The 20,108-nt window shown below is 31.5% G+C and overlaps 1 protein-coding gene across 2 annotated transcripts; it reads left to right on the top strand.

The window, feature by feature from the left end:
- The first annotated feature begins 2,530 nt into the window (after window positions 1-2,530).
- On the top strand, window positions 2,531-4,699 carry LOC120138505 (LOB domain-containing protein 25-like). Of its 2 annotated transcripts, none has more exons than XM_039153954.1 (2): window positions 2,531-2,539; window positions 3,978-4,699. In XM_039153954.1, the coding sequence occupies exon 2, from the start codon at window positions 3,992-3,994 to the stop codon at window positions 4,505-4,507; it is 516 nt and encodes a 171-aa protein (XP_039009885.1). In that variant the 5' UTR covers window positions 2,531-2,539; window positions 3,978-3,991; the 3' UTR covers window positions 4,508-4,699. The 2 variants fall into 2 exon arrangements, with proteins under 2 accessions (XP_039009885.1, XP_039009886.1); XM_039153955.1 differs by lacking the exon at window positions 2,531-2,539 and adding an exon at window positions 3,417-3,669 and having other exon boundaries at window positions 3,973-4,699.
- The last annotated feature ends 15,409 nt before the right edge of the window (window positions 4,700-20,108 follow it).

The following is a 20,108-nucleotide window of genomic DNA, read 5'->3' as shown; positions in this document are numbered from 1 at the left end:
TAACAATGCCTAAAACTGTGGGCTAAATATTGATTAAATGAGAGAAATAAATGTTATTAGCATAAGAACACAGGGTTATTGACGTGTTAATATGCATTTAATTTGTTTTGAATATATATTTACGTATTACTAATATAATACCAACTATTAATTGGTCTTGTGGGTTTAGACACTAAATCTTTTAATTAAGGAAAGATGTTTAAATCTTAATGATTATGAATTTAGTAAATTGAGTTGAAAATATTACTCTTGTCTCTGTATTATTCAATTCAAATTTAATCGATTAATGAATTAAATATAAATGATTGTACCCAAAAAAAATATAACAAATACTTTTTTTTTTACTTTTTGTCAACAACTGTTAACTTAATTTGTCTTTATATATCTGTTGCTAATATAAATAAAAGATACAAATCTTTATGATTATATGTTCAAATGTATGTCTCTTTTCACTTTGCATTTACATACCAAATAATATATAAGATATTTAAATCTCGATTGACTAATGATATGATTTTTTAATATTGAAAAATAGGTGGGTGGAGGCGACCCTAATTTAAGGTAAAAGCATATTATTGGTGTCCTATATCTAAAAGGGATACTTACAAATAAGAGTGAGCATTTGATTGATTAGAATTGACATAATTGAAAAAAAATTAAATAGACGAATCTTATTTTATAAATTAAACTCGATTTGAATTTTTAAAATTCAAATCGAGTTTATAATGTTCGAGTCAAATTATTTGAATTTTACTCAATTATTTAGATTATAGATATATGGTCTTAAAACCCCAACTTTGGCCAATATATAAAAGACAATGCAGAATCATATTTGGTATCAGTCCTTATATATATTTATTCCAGCTGCTTAGTTTTATTGGCTGTGACAACATTGAATGAAGTAATAGTACTGTACAATACAAGCTCATCATCAATAATACATGTTAACAGTCTCACCTTCATTTCTAATAGTTATGCTCAATCATACAACCTAACAGTAAACATCATCAGTAATAGATTTAGAAATATTTTTAGGGTGGACACACGTATATTAATCAAATAAAATTACGGGATGAGTACAGATAAAATTTTAGGATTGACAGAATCATTAAAATAAATAATTATTTAAAGAAAATTCAGATTTTAGAATGGACAAGTACTCACCCTTAATCCTTAATGGATCCGCCACTGTACATCACAATTTCTCAAACTTCAAAATCTCGGTCTTAATCACCATTAACATCTACATATATGTGTTAATGTTTTCAAAGATGGATCGAAATAGAGTAGATGGAGACAGTAGTCCCATGAAAAATTTCAAATTATCATATATTTTAAATATTTTCTTTATATTTTTTATTGATAATTTGTTTTCATTCTGTACAATTTTTTAAATTCTTCACCTTTTTAGTATTTTAAAAATTCGTCATTTAACATAAAACCTTACATTAACCTCTTATTATATTTAAAATAAGATGACTTAAACAATCCAGTAATTGGTTCATATTTAGGTAATTGGTGAATTGAAAATGCTTTCATTTTCAAAGACTTTTCAACTATACATAACACTGATAAAACTTTAGGTTTAAAGCAGATATTGATCTGATTGATTCAACGTATATAAAAATGTACCCTCTATATGCCTAGCATCAATTATATATAGGGCAAACTACGAGTTTAGTATCTAAACTATCAGTTTTGATCTGTTTCAGTACTTAAACTTTTATTTTTTTTCAAAATTATACCTAACGTTTAGCTTTTGTTTCATTTTAGTATCACATCATTAAAAAATTAACGCGTTTAGTGCCTACATTGTCAGTTTTGATTTGTTTTAGTACATAAAGTCTCAAATTTTTAATAATTGAAAGTTTAAATACTAAAACAGATAAAAACTGACAGTTTAGGTACTAAACGCATAGTTTACCCTTATATATATTAAATATGTGTAATATTCTCTACTTCATATCATAAGAAAAAAAAAAGGAAAAGGAAAATATTATATGATATTAAAGATATATATTGACGTTAAAAAAAAATAATGAACATATAAGAATATATAATTATTAATAATATATATAAACATGAGAATGTATATTATATATAATTATCAATGATAAAATCTAATATTATATATAAGAATATATATAAAGAATCTAGAGCACGTGGCAGATTGAGTGATTATTGGATGATTAGTTGACAATTAAAAATATAAACATTTGTGCTTTTTGCTAGATGACAATTAATTATGATTTTTTTCCTTAACTTTATAGTTGTATCAAAGAAAAGACTTCTGTTTATTGTTTACCTATACTTCTTATATGCTATTTGTCCTTTTCATATTATACCAAGAATGTCTTTAAATTATTAATCTTAAATCGTTTATATATTATTTATTTATTAAATTAATAAATGAATATAGGTATTTTTTAAAAAGTATAAATTATAATATCTAAATTATTTATAATTCTCAACTCCTAAACTAAAAGTAATTACGCTCAAGTGAAATCGAATTCATGGCCTCCGACATATCGAAAAAAGAGTGCCAATCAAGCTAATGTTCAATCAACGTATGAATAAAAATTCTATTTATTATACGAATGAATTAAAAATTGTTTAATTTATTGTATATTCACAAACAAATTTATTTATAATATTTTTTATAAATTTGTTTATCAATTTGTTATAAGTTCGTAATTTAATTCATTTATGAATTCATTTATTTAAAGTTTATATTTGTACTATAAAATAAACTTAAAAATATTTATGTGTACTTTTGTAATACAATTATTAATATGTTTTTTATTTTTTTTATCTAAACTATGTCATTTATAATTTATTTGTTTGGTTATTTATTTATTAATAAAGTTTTAATTATTTTCGAACATATTCAATCATATATTCATGAATATAATTGTAAATGGGTTATGATCCACTTATTTAATGTAAAACTCTATAGGTTTAGGATTGTTGAATGATTTTTTTATTAATGAATATATTCTCATTTTATATTGCTAATCTAAGCCATCTATTTTTACTCCTCCAATGATCATTAATCTGTGTAAAACTAAAAGAGTTTTTTACATTGTATAACTAGATTATATCTCATTGTAAATATATTTATTTAATATGATATGTAAATATATTATAAAAATTAAATAAATTATAATTTTAAAATTTTAATAAAAATAAATAAATAAATAAATAAATAATATATTCAGATTTCAATGTGATTTTCACCAATTTCTTGAAACAGTAGTATGATATAATTATTGTAACTGCAGACAGTGTCACATTCATCCTTTTGTATCCCCCCATTTATTTTACCCCCTTTGTCTTTGGCTTTTTTTTAATATATTAATTAATCAATTTATTTATTTTCTTCCATTGTGTCTCCTTATCACTGCAAAATCCTCTTAATTCCATATCTTGCCTTCTGCAACTGAAGCTCTGCTGCTCTGCAGACAGCAGGCCTTCACCCATAGTCCCACACCCCTCTTCTTCAACTAGGGTTTTCTCTTTAAAAACAAACTCCTATACTACAACCCTAAGCCTAACCCAATTTTTCATCTTTCTGTTGCTGTATAGTCTTTCTCATAGGGACAAAATATACCAATTATCAGAGGGTGTACTAAGAGACCTAGCCTACTCAAGGGCAATACAGTCATACAGGTATACCTACAACACACGCTCTCTATATGTCTGTGTAAGTGTTATATATGTTCTTGTTCTTTATCACCCTTTTCTTTTGGTTAAATTTGAGAAATATATGCATATATGTAAAGCATAAAAAGGGATATACATATACTATGCTGAAATCTTTGGGAAAATTTTCTGCTCTTCATGGATGGGATACATAGGAAGGTTTTGTTCCAATATTATTCCATTGTTTGACCAAAGTTTTTCATGTTAATCTATGTGATATTTTAGTGTAGATTAATATTCATAGATGGAATATTGATGGTAGTTTTCCAGTTTAGCAGAAGAAAAGAAAATGGCATCTTCAAGCTATTCAAACCCACCATGTGCAGCCTGCAAGTGTTTAAGAAGAAAATGTATGCCAGACTGTATATTTGCACCTTATTTCCCACCAGAGGAGCCCCAAAAGTTCATCAACGTTCACAAAATATTCGGTGCAAGCAATGTGAGCAAATTGCTGAATGATGTGCTTCCGCATCAGAGGGAAGATGCGGTGAATTCCCTCGCCTACGAAGCTGAGGCGAGGATGAAAGATCCTGTTTATGGCTGCGTTGGAGCTATTTCAGTCCTTCAAAGACAAGTCATGAGACTCCAAAAGGAATTGGATGCTACCAATGCCGATATAATCCGCTATGCCTACAATGAAATGCCACAGCCGCCACCGGCGACGGCATCCCAGTATGGAAGGAGACCAGCTTCTGGGCATGGAGACTCAGGGGGTGGTTCTTCTAATCAAATCTCTGGGTTTCTCTATCCTTCTCAGTGGAATAATAATGACCCTAGTGGAGACGATGAGAGTGGAAATATGTGAGGCTTTGTTAATTAATTAATTAATAAGCATATCAAGACTTGATATAATGTAAAATAATTATTATTAGGATGGGGAGAGCTCCCATTTGGCTAGCTCTAGGGTTTTCTAGTTATGGAATGTGAAGAAGGGACCATGTGTCATATAATGGGTATTTTTATGATATGCAAATTATTACCCTCATGAAATATTATTATTCTTGTATTTTTTTGTGAAAAAATATATTCCTTATAAGGTTTGATATGTGGTTACTAAAAAGTTCAATATAAATATGAAATAAACATATAAGTTTTTTCTATTAATTTGGCCGAATTTAACGTAGTATCTGTTCAAATACTTTCAACTATTTGATATTAAATGTTTATATACTCCTACATCCGTGGTGCTTGAATCCGGAATCTCAATAAATAACAATAATTCATTAACTACATGATTGCTTGATTCATATAAATAAACACATAGGTGAATGATATCGTTTTAATTTATAAAAAAGTTTATAATTTTATTAATTGTACTCTAACTTATAAGAAAAGCTTGACCTCACAAATATCACTAATCGTATTGTTTATTACTTTATTTAGGGTATGTATATTTTATCTATAGATTGTGTAATTTTTTAACACGATCTGTTTATTTTAATCTTAAAATTTAAAATCTTAAATCATAAATCTCAAATTCTTAAACTTTAAATAAAACATTCGTTATTATAATAAATAGGCTTGTGTAAGTTTTATACGACCTGTGTATAGGACATTATTTCATCTTGATATACTTTTAAAAGTTTTTGGAAAATTATGTCTATTGACTAAGGATTACTTTAATTAATATTATTACAGTAATTTAAAATTTATAAATTTAAATATTTCTGAAATCTGCCCTTCTACTTTAAATAACATGTATTTTTTATATAAATCTTAAATCAAATCCTAATCCTCTTTAAAGAGGAAGATAAGAAGATTTTTAGGAAAACGAATATGAATACTTCTAACGGATTTAGAACTCTTATAACTTAAGGAAATATAAAAAAATATAGATGAACAACTTAACTAACCGATTAAATATATTTATTATAGATAAATATACTTCCTCCAGATAATATGCATTTAATTGGTGCTCGTAACAAGTATTTTAACATAAGGGTCATTTCATATTCAGTAATATATACTATTACATGTGTGTACGAGCCCACCAATCTCTCTTATTTTTAAACATATAAAGATGCAATGAACTTGGCCAAAACATAACGGTTAAGCCACCAACTGCTTAAAGTGCACTGGTTTATTTGCAGACTAAGGGGAACTTGTTTATAATTTTGAGGGTTCTCTTTTCCTAGTTTACGTCAACCATTTCCTATACTCTCAAACATCATATTTTGCTTTCAGGGATGGACAGAAAGGATAAGTAGGGTAATCACGTATGAAAATTTAAATTATTATATATTTTAAAAAAAAATTATGTATTTTTTTATTGAAAATCTGTTGTCACTTTTAAAATTTTATAAGTTCGTCTCTTTAATATAAAATTTTGCATCTTTCCATATTTACTTTTTTTACTGATGAATTCAATTTTCTTCTTTAACACTACTATTTCATGGCAAAATCATGCTATTTCCAAATACGCTATTCGTATTTGAACCAGTGTTGGATTAGAGTACGGTCATTTTTTCTCCTTCCGGTTTTCTAGAATTTTGTCTTGACTAATTTAGTTTGACTCATGTCGTACACCTAATTTTTAATAGATGGTCAGTTAATAGAGATTTTCTGCATATACAAAATCTCAAACTCAAGATTTACTTAAACGATATCAAACTGTTTATCACATGAACTAACCTCATTAATTGTAAGAATTAGCATTTGATTGTGACGGTGATGTCCGGATAAATATGTTTAAGCAATATATCTAACTGAATAAGATAGTCTCCATTTTAAGCAACCTAAAGCATATACTATATAAGCCATTAGCTATAGGATCTATGTGTGAACAAGGGAAAATGATAAAAGTAAAAGATTGTTTGTTGTAATATTCTCTAATATTAAACGTTAAAGCTTTTTGAAAACACATCACATTTTCAAGTCAAATTTTCGACAGGTAGTAAAAGTAACACTGTAAATTTGTTGACTTCCCATTTCTCTTTTCCTTTTAAACGCCATATAATTGCACGGATTGCCATTCACTCCTGTGATGAAGCATAGGAAAAACTATTGTAAAATTCCGGAACACTGTCGCTATCTGGAAGAGAGAGAGAGAGAAGGTACAGGTACCTAGCGTTGTGGGAAGAATAAAGGGATTGTTTTCCCATGTGGAGGTACTTGAACCACAAGAAAAAATCAAATTGCATGAAGGATTTTTCAAGTTTTGATTAATTGATTTTGCTGGTTATTTACATATTCAAATCATCAATGGAACACTCAAAGATCCTCTCTGTCTTCGAAGGAGAGGAGCAGGGCAGCGCAAAGTCGGAAGAAAAAGGTTGATTGATGATGGTGGTCAGGGTCCCAAAAGCTCGTCTATATCCTTACCCAGTATTATACATCTTTCATTTTCAAATTAGCACTTGCAAGGGCCACCACCACTCCACCGCCCAATACGGGGAAAAAACACACAACCAAAGCCCTCCACAGCTCCAAAAACAAACACACGTCTATTACACTTGCCCAATGCTTTTGATTGATTGATTGGATGGACTTGACCTTCCTTTCGATTTCAGTGGTGCAATTAACAACGCCTCGAGTAAATTCTACGGTACGACACTTTAATAAACGGTTAAAAAAACGTTATCGATTTTGTTATTATTTAAATAATAAAATGAATAAAAAATTACTTAAAACATTATTATTTTTATCTAAAACATCAATGTTTTTTTATATTTTCGGTAAAGTGCCCAACAATAACAAAACCAGTAGCACTTTACCAGATATATAATCAAGCTCGGTAAAACGCCTAATAATAACAAAACTGATAGAAATAATAATGTTTTCTGTAATTTTTTACCGGTTTTGTTATTTAAATAATAACAAAACCGGTAGCGCCTTTTTTAGCTATATATTAAGACTATCGCACGTGATCATTTTCCTGAGGCTTGCATTTTACCATTGCTTCCAAACTAAGCCGTTTGGATTAACAACCGGTCACAAGACCAGTTTGATTTGAGGTAGAAAATAAACAAAATCGTTTGGTTATAGATGATTCATCTCTTCTAGTTTGAACTGAGAGTCACAGCCAGTAAAAGAAAAGTTATTGATCAATGTTGACTTTTTTGTTCCTATGATAAGGTAAATGAAGGTGAAGAGGTCTCCTCTAGGTCAATGTGGTAAATGGAACTAGTGTAAGGCATAAGATTATCATCAGTACCCGTAGGTTAGCTGAATATAGTTAGGTGGTGATGAATTTGACTTTAGCAAGTCACTTGAACCTATTAGAGGTCATGTGAATAAATCGCGATTTCCCGAGATTTTAGATCTTTAGAATCTTCCTTCTGGAGACGTCCTCTTTTTGTCTTTTAGAGCTCTCGTAGAATTTAAAGTTTTTTTTTCCTTTCTCTAGAGATGCTCTTTATGGATCTTGCCAATGGAGATGTTCCAACTCATGAGGCATTGAGATACAACAACGGTGATAACACGCGGAGGATATTTGGTTGAGGTACAACATTTATTCCCCTTAGTCGAGGGAATGTCATAAAGTGGCTTTACCAGAGACTTTATTGTTACATCATTATAGATTTATATCATTTTTTGGGGACTGTCCCAATGCTTATTCTTATCGCATCAATTGTTTGTGGGAATAAATTGGATGAGTCAGTTATTAGGGGCTCGCCCCTTTTAATTTGGACGAAGAGTCACAATTAGTGTTTGGATGAAAATTATCAAGTAATTTTGATGATATTAATATCAAGAAGAGTCTAAAGAAAAAAATGATTTTACCTATTCGAGAGAGAGAAAGAGAGAATAAGGGTGAATAAGGGATTTGCCTGTGTGTCTCCCTACGACTATTGTGATTGCAAGGCACAAATTACTACCCTTGATAGTCACTCGCCCTTTTTCTATTTAATGGTGAATTAGTGTAATATCCCAAAATCGAGGCTAGTAATTAAAATGGAAATTTTAAAATTTTGAGGTTTGATTTTGAAAGATTAAAAAGTTTAGGGACTAAATTGGTAATATTTAATGGATGATTGTTTAGTAAATATTAAATGAAGTAAGGGGTAAAATGGTCTTTTCTAAGGAAGGATTTTATATTTCCCTTTATATAGGAGAGCAACACGTGGAAATGGAGAGAAATGAAAGAAAATTCTGGAGCTTGGGTTTTCTTCTTCCTCTTCTCTTCCTGTGGCTCCATTGTTAAGGTAAGTTGGTCTTAATTTGGTTAATTCTTTCATTTTAAAGTTGGTTTTAATTCTTGGAGTGATGGAAAAGCTTAAGAAAAGCTTAAAACTCAAATAGGATTAAGTTATGTAAGATTGAAGTTAAAGAGTTTTTAAAGGAATTATTGAGATAGAGTTAATAAATAAGTTTTGAAGTGAAATTTGACTTGTCAATGATCTAACTAAGAAATTCGAAGTGTCAGAAACAAATTTAGAACATGTTGATTTAGTGGCTTGATTATTGAATTCAAGTGTGTATGTAGGATACTGGAAATTAGGATGAATTAAAGTGATATAAGTTGATTTGAATAAGTATAGTTAAGTCTTAAGGGTTAAACGGAGGTTATAGAAGCAAAATTAAGTAAGTTTGGTATGATTTTTGGGCTTAAAAAGGAAATTCTGGACAAGACTATCGGTACTGTTGAGTGGGTACCGATACTACAAGGCCATTTTCGAGGATATGATGTAAGGGGTATCGGTACCTGTATGAACAATATCAATACCCTATAGAAGAGGTACCGATACCTATGTGGAGGGTATCGATACAGGGGGAACTTCGAAGCTAATTTTGGTATCGGTACCTGGATAGGGTATCAGTACCTTAGCTTAGAGGTATCGATACCCTAAGGGTGGTACTGATACCACTTAAGTTGGAAAGTTGAAATTGGGGTTTTAATTAGTTTACATTGATATGAATTGGACAAGTCGACAAGAAATAGTCATCGAGGAAAAGAGATAAGGGATCGATATTGACTAGTGAGGCCAGGTGAGTGCATATTAGATAGTATATGATGTTTGATGGAAATAAGACTTGCACAAGTCTATTTCCTATAGTGTTATGCATGAATTTATGCACAGAACGTGTGTTTGATATGAGAGTATGTATGCTTGATTATATGAATTGATATATTCTTGTATGTGCTATGTGATTTATGTAAAAACACTATTAAGTGATAATAGAAGATTATAAATGGTTATGAAATTATATGAGTATAAAAGATAAGTAATGTGATAAGCTCTATGGGAGATGGAAATTAAAATATATGTCTAGGAAGAGTCATACGAGAACAAAATATAAGTTATATGATAATGAAATATAAGACTATGTGAATACATGATATGAGATAAATTAAGTAATAATATGAGAATATGATAAAAGTGAGTTCATGAGAAATGATATGAGCTAAGCAATCAAATGTAAAAGTTATATAAACAATAGGAACATGAGTTGGGCAAGTACATAGTTGTATGATCATTCATATGAAATAGTAAAATAAAATTATATGATTAAATGAAAAGTGAGATAAACTAAGAAACGGTGACCTATATGATAATATGAGAATAGAATATAAGTTAGGAGAATATAGGTTTATGTGAAAAATTATGTAAAAATGAAATAATGGAATATAATAAATATGATATAGTGATTATGTGAAACTAGAAATGTATAAATTATATGAAAATAGTACATGATGGTGTAATAAATTATATGAATTGATATAATAGAATTATATGAATAAGTGAAAGAGTAAAATAAGTAAGTGACATTGATATAAACTATAATATGAATTAGTGATATAAGAATACGATATAAAATATGCAATAATAATCAATTTGTTATATGATCAATATGAACATATGAGAACAAGAGATAAGATATGTGACTATGAGTACTTGAATACATATCTATGTGATGTGACTTACGAGATCATATAAAATATTATATGACTACGTGATTATATGGAAATAATACATGTATATGTGATATGTGAATGTGAAGCATATGAAAATGTTCTACGTGCAAGTGAACTATATGACTATATGAATCTGTGAAATGACATAAGTGATAATGCCCATGTTGTGTCATGAGAGCTAGTGGTATAGTTGGCATGCCAAGAGTCGAGGTTCTACGTGGTCCTTCAGGACATATATGTAATTATGTGGAACATATATGTGGTATCTCGGTACACTTATTTGGTCCATTGTATTATGTATATGGTTCTTAAGGAGTGGTCCTTCGGGACATATGTGATATATGGTCTTTCGGACATAGTGGTCCTTCGGGACAAATTCTACGCGCCCCTAGTGGGAATTATACGAGATGTGGTAACATCATATGTGCACAACCTCAATGTACTCACATACCTTAAGTTCTCAGAATGTACATGGGCTAATAAAAGATAATATAAGTAAACCTGATATGATGATGCGTTGGGTTTCTGTGAAGTGATATATGTGATATATAATATGTGTATATATATATATAGTTGTCATATGAATTGTTATATGATATTTGTATTAAGTTAATATGCGAAATGTGTTATAGGAATTTATATGATGATATGTACATTGTTTGGTTAACAATGTTAGGTACAAGAGGTTATAACTAAGAGATATAATTGATAATCATGCTAATAATGATAATAATAATAATAATAATAATGAAATGATATGTATATGTATGTATTTATTTTTTGATACATAATGCATTCCATAGCTTATTACGAAATGTGCATAGTAGGAATTAGTAATGATATGTTATAGTACGTTTATTTATGCCTGACTAAGTCATCGATTTAGCGTGTGAATGTTTCACACGTAGGTTTTGAGATGAGCTTATGGATCGATGTGAAGCAAGACAGGTCAGTCCTTCTTACCGAAGGTCAGATCAGAAGAAAAATGAATAATATGTATTTATATAAAATCTAGTTGGCATGTATTTAAGGAAAAGTAAATTGTATAAGCTCTAAACAGTTTTGTAAATGTTTTGAGTAAATATATGTAAATTATTTAGTATGTTTTAAATGAAGTTTGAATATTTCTCTATTTGATATAAGAAAATGGTTTAAAAAGTTGATGTGACATCTCAGACTCGTATTCGGGTCGGATACGGGTTGGGGTGTTACAATTAGGGCACCTTTTCCTATTGCTTTATATTTTTTGTATTTTTTATCCAATTTCATTTTTACTATTAGATTTTTGTGAGGCTTGCTTCCTGATTTAATGGAGAAAGGTGTTATCAAGAAGGAAGAGAGACCGAGTCAGTGAGATTGAGATAATGATGCCCTCTTGATGCCCTTCTGCCATCTCATTGCCTCGTTCAAATCGAATGGAGAATAAGGGTGAATAAGGCGCTTTTAGGGTGTTTAAGTAAACTCAAGGGAGTCATGCCTTGATTTATATGCATCATTGATGAAGGGCTCTCAATGCTTATTTGGGAATTACCTCTATGTGTATGGGAGTTGAAGGATAAGTTTTTTCATTCATAACTAAGGCATCTTTATCCGATTTGGTTGATAAAAATTTTATGATACAAGGTTTGTAAGAGGCATTTCTCGTTTTCAACCAATTAAAGAGGCAACTTGACACCCTTCAAAGATTCTAATTATTGGTGAAGGATTCTTTTTCATTGGTAGAAACAATGGGAAAGTCTATGTCCCCCTCGTTGTAGCGAGGCATCTTTATACTTTTAGTACCAAGGAAACAACTCTTATCGTTGAACGGAGGCATCATATACTCACCGGAGCATGAGACAACTCTTACCCAGTAAGAGTTATGAGAAGGTATCTCGATGCTTCCAAGTGAAGACTTCTCTACTCCTTGTGATATGACAATGGATTTATTTCTATTATAAGATGAATTTATATTAACTCTCTCAAACGGTATTAGAATGATAAAGATATGAGGGCTAAGAAATTTTAACATTCCATGTTGGTAGAGAAGGCAACTTGATACCTTCATATACATCTTCATTTACCAAGTGAAGGCTTCTTTGTCATGATAGGAGAAATTGAGAGGTATTTTTCTCTCATTACTAGGATAAAGGCATCTCTATGCTTAAAATTACAATGGTATAACTTCTAATACTAAGTGGAGGCATCTCATACTCTTTGAATGAGTCGTAGAGCTTTGAATAAGGCAACTTCACCCAATATAATATCACATGTTATGTAGCAGCATCTTAGCGCTTTCGGGAAAATACTTATCTACGCCTTGTGGAGTGACAATGAATTAATTCTAATTACCATGTCATAGGCATCTTAATGTTATCATCTGATGATAAGAATAATTTATATAGGAGTGAAGACATCTCAATTCTTTTAGCCAGTTTAGATGGGAAACTCAATCTACGGTAACACACAAGATGTATAGCAGAGGTAACTTCATGCTTTATAATTTTACAGGTGCGATCAAGGCATCTTAGCCTTGGTAGAAGTGAAGAGTTGAAATATCTCTCATTAGGGAAAAATATATCTTAACACTCGTTAAGGCACAATAGATCACCCTTGTTACTAGAATTGAGGCTTTCAACCCTTTGAGAATTCTTCATAAATTGTCAACATCTCTAAGGGTAAAGAATATGAGAATGAGCAGTGTTTTGAGTAATGTTTTTTCATTATATCCAAAAGTATTTACAATCTAATGATACATTTATACACATTTAATTAACAACTAAATGCTACTAACAACCTAACTAACTTCCTTACTAACTTGCTAACCGGCTTCTTAACACTCCCCCTTAAGTTGGAGAATGATTCATGTCTTTCATTCCCAACTTGATCTTCAAACGTTCATGATGGTTTGTTCCTAAGCCTTTTGTAAAGATATCAGCCTGTTGTTCTTTAGTTGAGACATGTTTGGTACAAACAACTCCCTTTTGTATCTGTTCACGAACAAAGTGACAATCGATCTCAATATGCTTCGTTCTTTCATAATACACCAGATTTGCTGCAGTGTGGAGTGTAACCTGATTATTACAATACAACGTTGTTGGCTCGTGGTGCTCAATTCCCAGTTCCTTAGTCAATCCTTTTAACCAAACCAATTCTGTTACAATATATGCCATACATTTGTATTCAGCCTCAGCTGATGATTGTGAGATTGTGCTCTGCTTCTTAGACTTCCAGCAAATGAGAGAATCTCCCAACTTAACACAATAACCAGAAACAGAACGCTTGACATTGGACAAGCAGCCCAATCATAATCACAAAATGCAACCAAGTTGGGCTTACTTTTGACTAAAAACAAAATACCTTCTCCTAGATTTTTTTGAATATATCAAACAATACGCATAACTGCTTCATAATGGACTTTCTTTGGAGCTTGCATGAACTGACTTAAAAGATGAACAACATACATCATGTCTAGGCGAGTATGTGTTAAGTAAAAGAGCCTTCCAATCGGTCTTTGATACATTCCAGTATCTTCTAAAAGCTTATCAGACTGATGCTCAACGTGCATATCATACTCAAATGATATGAGTTTTTGATCCTGCTTAAGAGGAGTAGAAACACTACGTGTATTCCCCAAACCAAAGTCTGGAATGAACTCAAGGCATATTTTCGTTGACTTAGAACAATTCCTTCTGCATTTCGTATAACTTCAATGCCTAAAAAATACTTGAGTTGCCCCAAATCTTTCATCTTAAAATTCCTGTGAATGATGATCTTTAACTCTTCTATCATTCCATTATCATTTCCTGTGATCAAGAGATCATCCACATAAATCAAATTATTACTAATTTTTCACCCTCTCGTTTTGTGAACAACGAGTAATCATAAAGGCTTTGCAAATAACCACTTGCAGTAAGGGATTCAGTCAATTTTAAGTTCCATTGACGAGACGCCTACTTTAAACCATATAGTGACTTGAGCAACCTGCATACTCTAAACTCCCCCTGGTTGCGAAAACCATCTGACAGCATCATATAAACCTCTTCATGAATATCTCCTTGTAAGAAAGCATTGAAGACATCCATTTGATACAGCTACCATCCAAACATAGCAGCCATGGCAATAACAGTACGAACAATAACTTGTTTTGCCACAGGTGAAAAAGTATCATGGAAGTCAATACCTTTACGTTGACTATAACCCTTAGCAACTAATCGGGCTTTGAATCTTTCAATCGAACCATTAGAGTTGTACTTGATCCGGTATACACATTTGTAACCAATGAGTCGTTTATTGGTGGTAGATCAACCGCTATCCAAGTACCATTTGCCTCTAAAGCATGAATCTCATGTTGCATACAACGTTCATCACGAGCTGCCTCATGGTAGGTTGTAGGTTCAACTAGAGATAAGGAAGAAACAACAAAAGTTGGTGTGTGTAAAGATAAATGAGAAGAAAAAGGATGATTGAAGAGGAAAGTGTACCTGCTTGCAGTGAATTAGAAGAGGATTGAGAAGGACAAACAAAATCAGATAACCAGGAAGGTGGTTTAGTGACCCGAGTAGAACACCGCAAAGGAGAGACTAGAGATAACTGGTGACTCGATAACCGAGAAGATGAAGGACATGAATTGTCAGGAATCGGACATGTTGAACCAGAAGCTACATTTTGATTATTTGTAGGGTCAAGATTGCATGAAAATTCATGCACGGGTAAAGTCTCATCACGTAAATTATGCGGTGTCACAACTGGAATATGCAAAAAATCTCGATCAAGGTCACTAGGCAGGGTTGAGATAGGAAACAAAGGAGAATTTTTAACTGGAAACTAAAAAGGAAAAATAGACTCATGAAATACCACATCTCGATTGACAAAAAAGGATTTTGAACTTAAGCTAAAAAGGACATAACCCTTCTGCACCAATGAATATCCTATAAAGACTGAAGGAATAGACATAAAGGAGAATTTGTCATGATTGTTAGGGATAGTAGCATAACAAAGACACCCAAATACTCTAAGATGTGAAAGATTAGGCACCTTCCCATACAACATTTGGAATGATGTTTTCCATTGAAGAACCCTGGTTGGCAGCCTATTAACTATGTAACAGGTAGTTTGAATACATTCACCCCAGAACTTAATTGGAACAAAAGACTGAAATTTAATAGTACGAGCAACATTAAGTAAATGTTGGTGTTTTCGTTCAGCAACCCTGTTTTGTTAGGGCGTATGAACACAAGAACTTTGATGAACGATCCCTTGAGAAGAAAAGAAAGCACTGCCTTTATTGCTAAAGAATTTCCAACCATTATCACTTCTCAGGGTTTTAACTTTAGTAGAAAAATGATTGTCAACATAAGCAAAAAATTGTTTAAGGGTGACAAATGCATCACTTTTGAGTCTAAGTAAAAATACCCATGTCATACGCGTATGATCATCAACAACAGTTAAGAAGTACCTATGTCCACTATGCGTTGAAATACAATAGGCTCCACAAAGATCAATATGAATAAGAGAGAATGCAGTTAACTCATGAGAATCACTCATAGGAAATGGTAAACGAGTTTGTTTAGCAAGTGGACAAACACCACAGCTTTTAACATGATCAACATTAGACAAACTGTTATGTAATTGAGACATTTTATTCAAGGTACTCAAAGAAGTATGCCTAAGTCGTGCATGCCATAGTACACTATTATCTGATTTTAACAAAGTAGAAGATAATCAAGAATTTTTATAGGAGACAAAATGACAAACCGATGAACTGAGTGATGAATTTAAGATGTAAATACCATCATAAGATCTACCAATCCCATTCATCTATCCACTGCAAAGGTTCTGTATAAGGAAAAATTATGGGTAAAAGGTTAATGAAGACTTAAGTTCTTAGGTTAATTGGGATACAAACAGTAAATTGTAATGAAAGTCTGGTACATGTAAAACATTGGTTAATATGTGATTAGGAGAAAAGACATAAGTTCCTTTGTGGGCTATATGGGCGGTTTTACCATTCGACAGCTGAACAAACGAAGAGGAGCGCAAGCAACATAAGAACTCAACTTCTCAATATCAAAGGTCATATGATTCGTGGCACCAGTATCTAGAATCCAGTCATGATGCAAGAGAACAAAATGAGTACCTACCATATGTATTGCAGCTTGCACAGGCGGATATTTTCCTAATAACTCAAGAATTTGCTGATATTGTTCATATGTAAAAGTAGGAACCTTAGTAGAAACAGAGTTCTCAGCCAAAGAAGATGTTGATTCTCCTTCACTGTTCAAGATAACATTGTTAGCAGCAGATCCCTTACACTTAGTAAACTTGTAATCAACTGGATAACCAACCAGATTGTAGCACGTTTCTTCTTATGTCATTTGATATGACAATAGTCGTATACTCCATGGAAACATTTTTTAACCTGAGTGCTAGAGTAGAACGCAGTAGGTTCTAAAATACTGGCTAATATGCCTACATTTTGACGCTGACCTTCCTCTTGAACGAGCATGGAATATGCTTGATTTACAGAAGTTAAAGGTTTTAACAGCAATATTTGACTGCGTACCATAGAGTAGGAATCATTCAATCCCATAAGAAAATGAAAAAGCTGTGTTGATTAACATGTTCTGTATTCTGCCGAGAAACTTCACAGTTGCACACAACCAAGGGGAAATAGCATTATATTCATCCCAGAGCAACCGTAAGCATGTGTAATAAACCGAAATGGAAGACGTTCCTTGAGAATGAGAAATAATTTCCCGATGAAAAAAATAAACACGTGATCCATCAATCTTGTCAAAACATTCTTTAAGATCTTCCCAAATACGTAATGCATTTGAAGTAAAAACTATTCCTGTAGAAAGTTCTTGACTAACCGTATTCAAGATCCATGAAAGAACGATGGCATTGCAACGCTCCCATTGTGCCAAAAGATCTGGAGAAAGACCTTCACTAGAACAAGTTCCATCTATGAATCCAATCTTGTTCTTGGCTAACAGAACAATGCGCATGGATCTGCTCCATAGATTGTAGTTTTCCACACCGGTTAGCTGATAGGAAACGAGTAACGTTCCCAGAGTGTTTGAAGGATGAAGGTAGAGATGATGATTGTAGTCGATTTGAGTTGTCTCTGGTTGGACCATGATTGTGCAGAAACAAGAAACCGAAAAGATAACAACTAAATCAGCTCACCGGTAAGAAACTAACCGGAAAAACCGCCGACGATGGCCTCTGATACCATGTCAACATCTCTACGAGTAAAGAAGATAGAATGAGTAGTGTTGAGTAATGTTTTTCATTATATCCAAAACTATGTATAATTTACTGATGCATTTATACATATTTAATTAACAACTAAACCACTATTAACAACCTAACTAACTTGCTAACCATCTTCTTAACATAAATCATAAGCTTGGAGTAGAGGCATCTCGACTCTTAGCATATGCATCTCAACGGTGTTTGAGGGGAGACATCTATGTTTTCCTTTGATACAAGAGGCATCTGAGCTCCTATGGTCGATTAATGCAAATGTAGTACAACACATTCTACCAGAAAGAATGCATCCCCACTATGGCAGCATAGTAGAGGATTCTTAACGACATGGCATCATGAAGAAAGATATAAGGCATCTAATCCTAGTACTAGCAAAATTTATAGAGTTTTAGTATTCAAATGAAGAAAGAACTTCGGTTATTTGTATGTACTAGAAGTGTTTGAGTGTTATATTGTACGTTAAAATGAAGTTTTATCCTAGCTTTGTTTGAGAATTAGATAAGTTTTAGTCTAAGCCTAAGGGTATTCATATTCAGTTAAAACTGAATTATTCGACCAAACAAAAAATCGGTTAATCAGTCGATTTATTTTGGGTTCAATCGATCAACGATTAATGGTTTTTTTAAACTTCAGTTATCAGTTAATTCAATTCAAAATCGGTTAATTAATTGAAATTATTAAATATTTAATATATTATATATATTATTAGCTTTAGGGGTGTTTAAAATTTGATTTTAACCGACCGAATTAACTATTAATATTAAATATTTAATATATATATATTATTTATAAATGTTGGTTAATTCAATTAACCGATAAAATTAACCGAACTTAGTCGGTTCGATTACAATAATTTAAAAAAAGTTCAGTTCATTTAATGGTTAAAGAAAAAAGTTTGGTTAACTTGGTTAATGGTTATTCGATTTGATCAGTGACTGAATTAACACTCCTATCTAAGTTTTGTCTAAGTCTAAGGCAGAGACGAATATCTAACTAGTAAGTTTTATCTAAACTAGTTCCTAATCCATAAGACTAATGAGGCAACTCCCGATTTTACTGACCACATGATCATGTTACATTTATGGCTTATCGATTTTATTTGTTGGATGAGTAGTGATAAATCTTTTCTTGTCATCATAGGCCTGACATTTTTTTTCTAAGGTGAGGCTCTATTTCTTTTAAATCATCCTCCAATGCTATTAAGGATGCATCTCCTGCAATAGATAGTTATAAAGTTACCTGGGCAGTTTACCTTAGTTGTTTGTTAGATGAAGTTGTTTGTTAGATGAGTAGTTGGGCGTTGCTTCCCTAATGGATCTTCTTACATGCTTCTAGGGAGCTTATTTGCCCATGTTGTTGGTTTTCCCTCTTCGCTACTGTTGATGTTGTCAGAACGGTCATTAAGTTTTTAGGGCTATTTCAAGGAGCGATCCAACTTAATTTTAAAAATATTAGGTTTTAAAATAAATGGATAAATAAATAAATTTGGAGTCGACATCGACCTTTGGGTTGGGTAGGTCGAATACCTAAAAATATATTTTAAAATAATTTGAAGAAAAATAATTTTAAAAGATAAAAAGTGATTTGCGTTTAACTTAGAAATTCGTTTTGAAAAAGGGTTCGGGAGTCGATTACGCGTGGAGAAGGATTAGCACCCCTACAGCGCCAAAATTGGTACCTAAGTGATTATACATCATATAAATATTGAAATTTGCAAATTCGAATATGCATTTAAATCATTATCCTATTAGAAAAAAATTTCAAAAAGGGTATTATTTTGTACGGACAATCCCGAGAACACACTCCTAGTTATTTAAGGGGTGTTTTCGTATTTTCCCTTTACAAAATAATGTCGTCTTATTCTAAGAAATGGAACAAAATAACAATCTAAGTACAAAACTAATTATACATATATATACATTTAATATGAAGAACAAATATATATTAAAACGTATAAACACAAAATGTAAAAGAAAACAAAAAATACATTTATCCTATGAGTAAATTCTAAAGTCTAATAACCCTAAAGAAAGGCCAAAGCATACATAGATACATTCATTTTTATTAAAACAATAAAAACTAATCTAATTAATTATCATGCAACAAAAATCATATTAATTATACATAGAAAGGTACTACTAGATTGAATATTTAATAAATCAATTAGGGATTAAAATCAAATTAACCATGCAAATTTACCCAAGGACCAAATTGAAACAAAGCAAAATTGCACACAAATTGAGAATTAAAAAATAGGGATTAACATAAAAATACGCGTAAATACGAATGACTCGAA

The sequence above is a fragment of the Hibiscus syriacus genome, unplaced genomic scaffold (assembly GCF_006381635.1).
Source record: "Hibiscus syriacus cultivar Baekdansim isolate YM2019G1 unplaced genomic scaffold, ASM638163v2 tig00110694_pilon, whole genome shotgun sequence".
NCBI classification, from domain to species: domain Eukaryota; kingdom Viridiplantae; phylum Streptophyta; class Magnoliopsida; order Malvales; family Malvaceae; genus Hibiscus; species Hibiscus syriacus.
Note: the sequence above shows the minus strand (reverse complement) of the source record. Positions and strands in the feature narration are given on the sequence as shown.

Coding starts and splice junctions, on each gene's coding strand:
- LOC120138505 (XM_039153954.1), top strand. CDS start 3,992: ATGGCATCTTCAAGCTATTCAAACCCACCATGTGCAGCCTGCAAGTGT.